Below are 12,263 nucleotides of genomic sequence, written 5' to 3' on the forward strand. Positions count from 1 at the left end.
CCTGCCTGCCTCGGAACGTGCCCTGGCAGCGCTGGCTCTTTCAGTCCCACCCCGCAGCTGCCTCTGCCGCGCTCTGTGCTCGCTTCCCGCCGCGGAACGGTCCTTCTGGCCTGGCCTTGGCCATGACTGCTGCCCTCTTCTGCCTCTGCCTTGTTTCTGGGTGACCTGACATGAACTAATAGCAGTCCTATAAATAATTTCTGTAATCAATGAAGTTATAGTTAATAATCTACACGTATATCTACTCCCCCATTTCTAAATGCTCTAACTGCTATTTACCTCTTAAAAATTTAGCTGTGTAGCACAGAGGTACCTTCAGTGAGGTACCCATGATGACTCCCAATTCCTATTCCAGTGACTTGGGAAGAGCTGGAGAAAGACAAGGCTGAAAGGACAGAGGTGCCACCTGTGCCCCGGGAGGCTCCTCTGGTGTGGGTGAGGTGGAGCTCCATGCATGGCTGGAGGGGATCCCTCCAGTGCAGTGTAGGGTCCCCAGTACCATCCTTGAGCTCCACTGGGCGAAAATGGCTGTTGAACTGAAGATCAGCCCCAGGGAGATTTATTCCCTACGGCTTCCAAGGGCACAAGGGTATAATTCAGTTCCAGGCAGTGGAGGCTGGCGATGGCAGTTTGATTTCCGTGAGGGCACGAGTGCCCTGCAGATACTTGCTAGAGGAATGCTGTGTATTTGCAGATCCACAAGAGAAAAATAAGGTTGTCTATCAGAAATTAGAACAAAAGAATACCAAGGTATCGTCCTGAGGGATCTAAGCAGAGGACATGCAAAGTGTTACGGCAAACAACTGGAAATGCATTACATTACCCCATTGTTTTCTGTGCTTCTGTAAGATGAGCAAGCCACCTCCTGTGCGCATAACTGCTGAAGGTCCCTACCCCTGCTTCCAGAGAGTTGTTGTGCCAGGAGCTCTGTCAGTGAGCACTTGACTTTTCAGCAGGCTCACGCTTCCTCTGTTTGTGGTCTGTTGTTCGCAGAGATGGTTGTATCAAAGCTGTGGGCCAGGCAGATGTTATTCGCAATCAGTTCTCAGGAGCAACATTTGAAAGAATAATTGACTGTTCAGGGAAGTGTGTGTTACCAGGTAGGTTTATTTTTTTTCATAATGATACAATGCCGAATGTAAGTGCTTAGAGACAAAGTAAATGTGTATTAAACATCCCTCCATCCTTTTTCCTCTCTATTCAGTACTGGTTTGATAATATCTTGTGTTGAGGGGCAGAGTATTGTAGCTTCTCGTCAGGAGTGCTGCAAGGAGAAAATTGCACCAATTTGGGAATTTTTTTTTTTTTGGCTTTGCGGTAGAGCTCTGTCTCCCCCTGTTTTGTTTTTCATCTGTTTCTCTGTGTCATAGATCACAACAGTAATGCAGCTGGCTTGCCAAGTGACTTTTCAGCATCATATCTCTTTTCTCTACCCTTTTCACCTGTCCACTGTTGAGCCATGAAGCTCAATCTCTCTCTGCTGCACACAGCCAGTTGGAGGCAAAAAGGCAGTGCAGTATTTTAAGTTACATACTCTGCAGCTTTAGCTGATAAAAACATAAACCTGGACAAGTCTATCGCATGTTAAAATTTGCAAGTGGTGTTAGCACCTGAGCTGTTAGACCTGTTTTGTTTGCAGTGGCCTTAGACATTCAGTAGTGTTGGTTTCACAGCTCGTAGAAAAAGCTCCGGCTGGAGCAGGTGGACTATTGCTAGAGTAAGTGCTGGTGTACCAAGCCCAGCCTCAGCACTTTGCTTTTTTTAACAAACACAGACTTAAAGTCTAATGAACTATTTCAAAATTTGTGATTCATCACGTCTTCCACAGTTTGAAAGCATCATCAAAAGAACATGATAAACTGAGCAACTGATGCATTTACCTAGAGATGTTTTGCCTAAGGTGTCAGCCAGTACACCTGAAAAATTGGAAAGAAAATTAATAGCCTTTGAAGAAAATGCTAGATTTTTGGCTGGTTTGGCTAGATTTTTTTTTTTTTCTCTAATGTATAGAGACTTTGTAGCAGAGCTTTTGCTGTCCATTTCATTTGCTTGCATGTTTATAAGCTTTACACAGTGAAATAACCTGAGTGTACATTTACTTTGTTTTCTTTAGGCCTGGTAGATGCACATACACACCCAGTGTGGGCTGGTGATAGGGTTCATGAGTTTGCAATGAAGGTAATGGCACAAAATTACACATCTGGATTTATCTTTTTCTTTTTTCTTTTTTCTTTTTTCTTTTTTCTTTTTTCTTTTTTCTTTTTTCTTTTTTCTTTTTTCTTTTTTCTTTTTTCTTTTTTCTTTTTTCTTTTTTCTTTTTTCTTTTTTCTTTTTTCTTTTTTCTTTTTTCTTTTTTCTTTTTTCTTTTTTCTTTTTTCTTTTTTCTTTTTTCTTTTTTCTTTTTTCTTTTTTCTTTTTTCTTTTTCCTTTTCCTGCATAACTATTTCTACTTGCTAGTGACTCCCATCTTTCATTTGCAGAAAAATATGTAATTTCTGTCAGATAATCTAACTGAGGGAGGAGGGATGATTTTTAAATACTGGTAGGTTCAGAGAGGAGTGTAACTGCAGCCTTTGCAGCCACCTTGATATATTTTTGCATTAACTGAAGCCATATAGGAGTGCTGCCTTCTATTACCATCTAAATCTTGATTTATTTTTTTTTCCCACATAAATGAATTTTTGAGCTTGAGATAGGTTTTCCCCTTGGGCTCAGGGGGAAGCACATCTTCAGAGCAATTCTGTTTGTCTCGCTTCTTATGTTATTTCTTCATTTATGTGGGAGGGAGAGAGAAGGAAGAGGGAGGAAGAATTAATGGGGATAACCCCCCTTTTCTGTCTCACCACAAGGAGACCTCAAGGCACTTTCCAGAATCCCTTGGACAGAAAATGCACATATAATAGCTAATTGTATGGGGGGGTTGTTTTTTGTTTTCTTTTTTTATCCTCAAGCTGGCAGGTGCATCCTATATGGAGATCCACCAGGCTGGGGGAGGAATACATTTTACTGTGGAACACACTCAGAAGGCCACAGCAGAAGAGCTGTTCGATACTTTCAAACACCGACTTGAACGCATGCGCAGAGCAGGATCTACGTTGGTTGAGTGCAAGAGTGGATATGGCTTAAACTTAGAAACAGAGCTTAAAATGCTCAGGGTGATCGAACGCGCTAAGCAGTCCTTGGATATTGGCATTTCATCAACATACTGTGGAGCTCATTCTGTGCCAAAGTGATATGACTTCATTTTTCTTGCTCTTATTAAGTGTTACTGTTTTGCATTGAAAATTGACTGTTATTTCCAGAATGATTTCTTCTGCCCATATATAGCCTATTTGAAACAATAGCCAGTGTTTACAGAAGACTCTCCTAAATTTAATTTGAAGGAAGATGGGGAAGCATTATTTAATGGCTACTAAATGCCAACATAAACTTAGCACAGAATCCCTGCCTCCAGCTGATGCTCACACTGAACATAATGCAAACTATAGGGTTTCCTGTACAGAAAGTTCTTCTGCTTCAGTTTGCTGCTACTCTTCAAGCTTAGTCTCTGCCATAAGCTTTTATTTTGATAAGCTAACAGAAAAAAATACTGTATTTAATCCTCATGTGCCTCCGTAAACAAAGCTCTACTTATGCTTCCATGCAATGAAGAATTGCATACATCTTATAGATATGAGATGAATAGAAGATTAAAGTAAATGTGCTTAATCACAATTATTTTGATGGCTCACATGTCTACCATGTGGTAGACATATCATAACAAGCCTTTCTCACTTTGACATTTTTTTCCCTCTGATGAAAATAACACCTTCAAATTACCAGGTTTCATTGTATGAAAGAATTAATGAGTTTTAGCTAGGTGGATGTGTGTGAAATGTATATTTTGACAGAGTAAGCAGTAGGCAACTGCAAAACAAGGCATTGAAGATGGAGCAGGCCTCACATCACAGGGATACTGTGGCAATATTTAAGAGATGTTCATTTAAAAAAGTGCATATTAAAAAAATCTACCTCTTCCAACATTCAAGGAAACATGACCTAAAAAAATCTAGTTGCAATCTAATTATTGTGTATTTGGGGCAGGACAGCAAATTATCTTTTGTTACTGTAACTATTCAAAAGGCATCCTGTATAATCACCAGGAACTGAAAGACACCATTGACACATGATTCAAATTGACCCTGCTGTGCACCAAGGGTTGGATCAGGTGTGCTCCAGAGGTCCTTACAAACACAGTTATTCTGTGGGACTATCATACAGGGCGTTGGTAATAGGCAGTACTTGCTGATGTGTGCCAAACGGTGCAGGCTACTTCAGTCTGAACCATTCTAGAGAAAAATAAGGCTGCTCTGTTTGTAGTGATCCTTGTTCCTGTCCATCACTTTTAAAAAATGTTTCCAGCCTTGGAACTTCCAGACCCAAAAGTATCTCCAGTTCTTTAGGAAACAAACCTAAAAATCTCACAGCAAAGGGGCAAAGAAATAAGTGATCTATCATCCTTCTAGTCATAATTTTCAATCAAATTCATTATTTTGATGATGTCTGAGATTAATTTTCTTTTATTATTATTATTATTGACAAGGGTTCACTGGGCCCTTTTCATCTTTAGGAAGACATTTTCAAAGTTATTTCCTCAGCAGAAGTCTCTTGCTTTTGACCAACAGCAGTTTTGCATTCTTGGGCATTGTGTCCTCCAGAAAGTGAAACCACAACTTAAGTTCTTCTCTGTTCTGGTCCTAATCTTTCAGTCCAAGTTCCTCCAAAGGCTGCTGAGTAAAAGAAGGGAAGGGAGAAGTCTTGGCATGGTAAAAGCATGAGCAACCCCAGTGATTGTTTCAGTGAGAGGTGAACAAAAGAAGAGCCATAAGCCGGGTTTTGCCCTGCTTTATAACTGCACAACCTGTTTGTAAATCCAAGCAGAATTTGGCTTCTTGAGTTTACTCCCACTGTACAGCTCCCAGCAAACCCACACGTGACACTTGTATGATGCTGGTCTGTGCGTGCCTTACAGCACCTGAAATGAGGACTGAGATGTCACAGACATTAAGCTGCAGTATGTCACTTACCTTTAGGTCTTAAAGTTGCAAAATACTAACTCAGCTGCATATTTTGGGATTGTTCGTTCATTCAAAGGCGTTTACTGATCTCTCCCGAGTTATCTTTGTGTAATAGGGGGTTCATAAATGGTTCTGACTTTGGCAAATCAAACCTCTGGAGGCCACTCTGATTTAGAAAGAGTTATCTAGCTATCACTCTGCATGATATAAAAGCAGGAGAGGTACATTTAAAATAATTACTTGTGCTGCACATCTTTGAGCTTTGATACTTGCATAAAAATATTGCATGAATACTATTTAAAATATGTAAATAATAATTTACATGTTTTAAATGTGTTTTGGAATACAGTATAAGTAGGTCAGACTATATGAATAGGAAAGCAGAAGACTTTGTTTTAAAATTCCCATGTCTTGGTTAGCATCCAAGAAGGTAACCTTATAAAAAATGCCTAGTAATACAATCTAATATTCTTTGAATGGAAAGTAATTAGTGTTTGAGAGTACATGAATTACAGTAGTTTTAAATTTTTTCATCTGAAGGTTTTTTGAGTGATTTGTATTTGCATCATTTTTAAATAATCTAGTAATTGCATGTACAATTTGAAAGTTTGCCAGACTTCAAGGATGTTATTCTTACGGGTCTGTAACATTTTCTTTTCATTAGAGGGAAGACTGCTACCGAAGCCGCAGATGACATTATCAATAACCATCTCCCTAAACTGAAAGAACTCAAACTAAGTGGTGAAATACATGTTAACAATATAGATGTGTTCTGTGAGAAGGGAGTCTTTGATCTGGATTCTACTAGGAGAATTCTTCAAGCTGGAAAAGATATAGGGTTACAGATTAACTTCCATGGTGATGAACTCCATCCGATGAAATCTGCTGAGGTACGACTTTCTTAACATTCAGTTAAGCCATTTTTGCTTTGCTTTTGTGAGAGCTGAATCTTTGAAAGAATTACAGTTTTCAAAACCAAGGTTTTCTTTTCTAAGACTCTATAAAATAGACCATTCATAGACATCTCTTTCTATCTGATGATAGAAAGTGTAGCCCTTGTGCAGCTTTGGAGTTAAGGACATGGGAGGAAGCCTTGACCTCTGGGACTAACACGCACTGCCTAATCAAATATTGACTTTGCTTATCTTCCACTTGGGATACCAGTGGGGAAGGTGGATATCCATGAACCCAAGAATGACAAAAACATGATTCCTTTGCAACTTGAAAAATCTTTTTTCTTTGAATGTCCTGTTAGCAGTGACAAGTCAGATGTGCAGTGAGCACACTCAGAGGGATGGTTTAGTCAAGAACAGGCTCCCAAATATTTTGATAAAGAAAGTCACTCTGAGACCATTTTTCACCATCATTTAAACATTGCTTCCTTCCTGTGGGGTCTGCTCAAGTTATTCTCTGCTGTATTTAAAAACAAACAAACAAAAAACTTGATTACTTGCAAAAGCCTTTTTGGTGCTTCACCATTGAAGGCAGCAGTTGCACTACTAGTTCTGCAACCAGTGTCAGTTTTGTCAACCCTTTTCTGCTGGATACTTTGTGAACAGGAGTGATGATGGTTTTATCCATAGCGGACCCATAGTTCGCATGTTAGTCTGTTAAAAACGCCACTGAAGGTGCGCTTCCACTCGGTGAATGGTTAATACCTTTTTGTGATCAACTCTTCCTGCAGTAAATTAGTAAATATTTTGTCTCTGCATTTTGTTCTTTCAAGCATTTGTTATTTTTTTCTTTTAGTTAATTTTATATTAATAGTGAATTGTCTCCTCCAGTCATTTGATAACAGCACTGCTTTACTGAACTAGTTGAGAACAGTGAGTAATTTTCTTGAAAATTTGCTTAGCTTGGAGCTGAACTAGGAGCCCGGGCTATCAGCCACCTGGAAGAAGTTAGTGATGAAGGTATCGCAGAAATGGCAAAAGCTAAGTGCGCCGCCGTCCTTTTACCAACAACTGCCTACATGCTAAGGTAAGGCCACTAGAGTGGAGGACAACTTTTGTAACAGTAAAATTTATTTGTGGTTTTAGAGTCTTTTAATGTAAAACTGTAAGTTTGTATCTATGCCTTAAGGATCAGGCTGGGTCGGTGAAGACAATCACAAGAGAATCAGAAAGAGCTGAGTGAGCCTCCCTATATCTTGTTCCTCATGGAGATCTTAAAAAATGAGGCAATTATCTTACTTCTGAGAAGTCTTGCAGCAGATTAGGAGTGGTTCAGTCAACACTGGAATTTACCCTTATGACAGGCTAAGGTGATAATCAGGCATTAAGTTAAGAAGAAAAGTGGACTAGTTTTCTTTAATCCATGTAGACTTTGAAAACTGAATTGGATTCTTTTCAGACAAATTGTATCTGCAATATATATATTTGCTCTCTTGCAGAAGGTTTTGCTGAGAAATTAATCCTTTGGTTATCTAAAGAGCTGAAAGACCGTGGGTAGCATTTTAAAAATCTCATCTGATTTTACCCAGGTAACGCTGAGGATAATTGCCTTAAGAACTCTATTTTCTATATGCAGGTATTCCAGATAAGCATAGATGCAGTCACCTGTGGAAAAGCCTGTGGCTGTAACTCATGTGTTACTCCAGAGACTGCATGCAGTGGAATGTTTATAACCTCAGGATAAGCCTACAGTGGGGATAATAATGAGCCATAGGAAATGAGGCCTCCATTGTCCTGGTGTCCAGTGCACTATTGAACACAGGCCTCCCAGTGTAATACACTTTAAAAATGAAGAAGCCACATTTGAGATACTGGTTAAAAGAGTATCAGTGGGCTGAAAGCTGTGCATTGTGTAGAGGCAGCTGCGGTGAGGCGATGTGGTACATGCTTTGCTGACCTCCCTCAGCTCCTTCAGCACCACTGGTGAGAGCTCAGACCTTGAGAGGTCCTGCTGTCCTGATTTTAAGAAAAGCACTAGCAGCCAGGGCTTCAGCTGATGGCCAGAAGTGGGCCAAGGAGTGCAGCTGGAGAGTTGCTTAATGGCCAGCACACTCTCATTTTGGCCTTTGCTAACTACTGCCTGCAGTACTCCTAAGGAGTCTGGCAGCAGAGCACAGCAGGGGATGCAGAGGCTGGAAGGACACATGGGGACGGGGAGTAACTCTTCAGACAAATCCTTTTAAACAGTTAACTCCCAGACCATTGTGTTGTGTCTGAATGGGTGATATTTTATCATAAAACTGCTAAGAGGCTTCTATAGGGAGAGGATTGATTTATACTAAATGTAAGCACTTTGTTGACATCTCTTTTAATGTTCTTTTCTGTTAACTGCAGTGCTTTTAATAATAATTTTTGAGCAGCAGTTGCTCTAATGTTTAATTTTCTTTGTCATACTGGTTTATTTTTGGACACAGTGTTTGACGCTTTAAAACAACTGTGGCTAAAACTTCGTAGAGAGTGTATTTCCTAGTGCCCACCCTTGCAAACACCACCTAAATTAATCCAGTTGCCAAACAATTTTGAAATTGCTGTTCCAGATACTGAAGTGCTTGAAGGTGTCTTTTGCATTAGCATTGCAAAGTGAGAATATCCTCTAATGTATACAAATTAAATTCACAGCCTCAATGTACTATTTGAAATTGCCAACAGAATTGAGAAGGGACTATTGCATTGCTTATGCCACTGCTCATATTTGGGAGCCTGTCTTTGAAGCTATAAGGACTCGAAAATTACTTTTTTGAGAAATGAAGATTTTCACCTTGTAAATCCTGAAGTGGCTGAGATCTGGAAAAATACCAGAATTTCAGTGGCCTGGAGCCTGATGCTTGATAGTGGCGGCCGCCACATGCTGTTACTGCAAAAGCAGTGGATCACAGTTCCCATCTGTGCTGTCCATAGGGTGATAGGCAGGGAGCCAAGAGAATTTAGCCTTTTGTCTACAAAAGGGTTAGTGTAACTGGAGGCATGAATGTAGCCAAACCGAGTGATGACTTTTGCTCTTGTAATTCATCATGTAATAACTAAATGAATTGTATTTCAAGTGTCTTTTTTCCCCTAGATTGAAGCAACCTCAAGCTAGAAAAATGTTAGAAGAAGGAGTTATAGTGGCTCTTGGCAGTGACTTTAATCCTAATGCATACTGTTTTTCAATGGTAAGCTCTTCCTCATACTTAGGACAACATAAAATTATGAAATCTCTTACCAGTATAACTTAGTATATTGTACACTTCAAACAGTCTTAATGTCTGCAAAGAAACTGCATGGCCAGTTTAGACAACTGCTCATGCTTATTTATGTGGGTTGATAGTTTTTTTCTGGAAATTCTTGAAACCAGGAGGGCTTCTAATTCTTCATATGCACCAAAAGGCTTATAGAAAAGGCTCTCCAAGTTCCTGATTTTAGTGGTCTCATTTCAGAGGTAGCAAGATTTACATCATGCAGAGCAGCTCCTTCTGTTGCGCAAGGAGGGAGGAGAGTGCTTAGGGATTTGAGGCATGAACAGCTTTATTTGTTGTTGGTAACTCCCATTTTCCACCTAACTTGCCTACTAGCCTATGGTGATGCATCTGGCCTGTGTAAACATGAAGATGTCAATGAATGAAGCACTAGCAGCTGCCACCATTAACGCAGCCTATGCCCTGGGAAAATCGGACACGCATGGCTCCATAGAGACTGGGAAGCAAGGGGACCTTATTGTCATAAATTCATCAAGGTTTGTTCTTCTCTTGTCATTTGAAATGTGATTTGACATAAGGGACTTTGTTTTTCACCATGTTGTGGATAGTGGAGAGGTTAGTGAATTCCTTGTGCTTTAGAAGTTATTTTCCTCTGGAAAAAAAAAAGAGATACTGCTAGCATTTTAGACCTGCTTTCATTCATCTTAATCACACCAGTGGAAAATAAAGCCTAAAACTTTTGGGGATAATACTACAAATAATCCATACCTAATACCAAATTATCTAAAGATAATACATGTTTATTTTGTGGAAAGAATTCTCTACTGATTTGTACATTAACTCACTGTATTAATGCAACAAGAGATCAACCTGTAAACATAGCATAGTGTTTTCTGATGGTTCAAGCAAATCTTTTGTAATTGCCAGGTATACTAGGTATGTGACCCGCTTTTATGTAAGTCTGGATATTCTTAAACATCTTGTTGTCTTTTTAGGTGGGAGCACCTGATTTACCAGTTCGGGGGACATGAAGCGTTGATCGACTATGTTATAGTTAAAGGAAAAGTCGTCTATCAAAATGAGAGTTGTGGGGCAATGAGCAGTTACTGACAGAAAACAGTACTATAATCAAATTAGCATGGAATATTTCAAAGCAACAGGCAAATCAGATTTGTATTTACTGGTAAATTGCTTGCCTGCTCACCTTACCAGCCCTCTTATTCAAATAAACTTTACCAAGCATTACCCATCTGGTGCATTTTCATGTCTGTTGTCCTTCTCTCCACTGCATAAAAATAATTTCAAATCATATCTAATTGAAATAAGACAGCTTCTAAAAATGTTTTCCTATGCAATTTTAATCTATAAAATAATTATACTTTAAAAACCCCCCAAAAACCAAAAAAACCCCTTAAACAAAAAAAACCACCAATGAATGAAGAAGTTTGGATCTAGGTAAGATTTATTGGGAAGAGTGATGTTAAGTAGCCTGTGATGCAGGGCCAGGGGCTCAGGCATGCACATTTGGAATGTTGCTTGGCAGTCTGGGAGGCCACAGCATCCTAAGGAAACATTCATAGCTCCTGGATCTGCTCAGTCTCAGACTGGGCAGATACCAGGAACTTTGTCAAGACAAAGTCCTGGAAAGGATCTGCTCTCTACCAGAGGACTGCAACTCAAAGTTCATCCTGATGTCTGTGGTCATGACCAACATGCGTATCCATTTCCAATGCTCCCAGGGAGAAAGCTGTTGGTGAAATGGGTCTTGATTCAGGGATGTGTTCTCTCCTGTACTTTTCAATGTAAGGTTTAGCCACTTCCCACACCTGCGAAACAAGAAAGTGAAACAGCAGTCAGAGGCAAAACAAAAGGTCAGGTAAAACATCAACATACAAGTTCAGGAAACTGTAGAAAAGTTATGGGGGTGGAGGTGAGAGTTCCAGACCTATGTAGATATGTTGTATGTGATCAGCAGAACCAGAGAGGCAGCCAGAGTGAGATTTAGGGAGGAGCATGTGGATGGAGTTGACAGGGGATGGGAAAAGATACAGCTCCAGAGGACAAGGTGAAAGGACTCAAGGTGAAAGCGTTGTGTCTTGTCTTGTTACCAGGTTAATGCTTGGTGTGCAATAGTTGGGAGAGGATTGCTGTCACCTGCTACAAAACCACTTGGTCATGAAGGGTATGGGGAAGCAAAATGGCAGCTGGCATTGACAAAGAAAAAGGGAAGGGATTGGGATTTTCTACTTCCATTTGCTTACTCTCCTCAATTCTTCTGTTATTTATATTTTACAAACAAATAAAATAGATAGATCCCATAGCTGTACAAACACTTGGCCCAGGCCAACGTGTTTCGCCACTGCCAGGGGTCTCAAGGCTGGGGAACACTCACTGACCCAGGAATGAGGATCACCATCTGGAGAGACTGCCAATTTCTCTGGACATCTGTGGGGTTATAGGACCTGCCCTCAACAATTTAAAGTTGGACCTATGTCTGGACCCTGCCAGATTTAATAATGTAAGCTATTTATTACACAGGGCAAGTAAGGAGCCAATATCTAAGTCTATCCCACTAAAACTAAGGAAAACCAAATCTCAGGAAATCTGGTGGGTTCGCCTCAGGCAGAGTGCTTTTAGTGAGAACATCCAGTGAATGCATGGAGGGGTATGTCCAAATATGCAGCACGCTCCTCAGCACGGTCCTACCACACGTGCCAAAAGTCAACACTTGCCTTCTGCTCCACGAGCAGCCTGTGAGCTGCTTCGATGTCTGGGGCCATGAAGCGATCCTTCATCCAAGGCCTGCAATGAGAAACATTGTGAACATTGGCCAAACATTAACCCCCGCCGCTGGCAGCCGTTCTCCTGTCAGGCAACCTCGGGGGGGAGGCGTTTATCTGATCTTACCTCACAACAGAGCGCACAAGGTCGTAGACCTTCTCCAATGGGGTTGTTGTTCTCAGAGGGCGTAGGAATTCAATGCCCTGGCATGCCGCAAGCAGCTCAATAGCCAGAACTAGGAAATCAGAACAGCAAAAGGGATTTTTGGCAGGTCCAGCTCAAGGTGAGGTTTCCCT

General features: G+C 40.5%; 1 protein-coding gene across 1 annotated transcript; it reads left to right on the forward strand.

Annotated features, from left to right (window-relative positions):
• Positions 1 to 524: 524 nt before the first annotated feature.
• On the forward strand, positions 525 to 10,296 carry AMDHD1 (amidohydrolase domain containing 1). The gene is made up of 9 exons (XM_029084546.1): positions 525 to 639; positions 954 to 1,100; positions 2,114 to 2,178; positions 2,952 to 3,229; positions 5,722 to 5,947; positions 6,913 to 7,037; positions 9,069 to 9,162; positions 9,562 to 9,722; positions 10,182 to 10,296. The coding sequence occupies exons 1-9, from the start codon at positions 525 to 527 to the stop codon at positions 10,294 to 10,296; spliced, it is 1,326 nt and encodes a 441-aa protein (XP_028940379.1).
• Positions 10,297 to 12,263: the final 1,967 nt, after the last annotated feature.

This window comes from Antrostomus carolinensis, unplaced genomic scaffold, assembly GCF_000700745.2.
Source record: "Antrostomus carolinensis isolate BGI_N321 unplaced genomic scaffold, ASM70074v2 scaffold36550, whole genome shotgun sequence".
NCBI classification, from domain to species: domain Eukaryota; kingdom Metazoa; phylum Chordata; class Aves; order Caprimulgiformes; family Caprimulgidae; genus Antrostomus; species Antrostomus carolinensis.

Excerpts from the sequence above, each read along its gene's own strand:
- AMDHD1 (XM_029084546.1), top strand. The coding sequence starts at position 525 with ATGGCTGTTGAACTGAAGATCAGCCCCAGGGAGATTTATTCCCTACGG. Across the intron at positions 640-953 it reads GCGATGGCAGTTTGATTTCC|CAGGCTCACGCTTCCTCTGT; the intron begins GTGAGGGCACGA and ends TTGACTTTTCAG. Across the intron at positions 9,163-9,561 it reads ATGCATACTGTTTTTCAATG|CCTATGGTGATGCATCTGGC; the intron begins GTAAGCTCTTCC and ends CTTGCCTACTAG.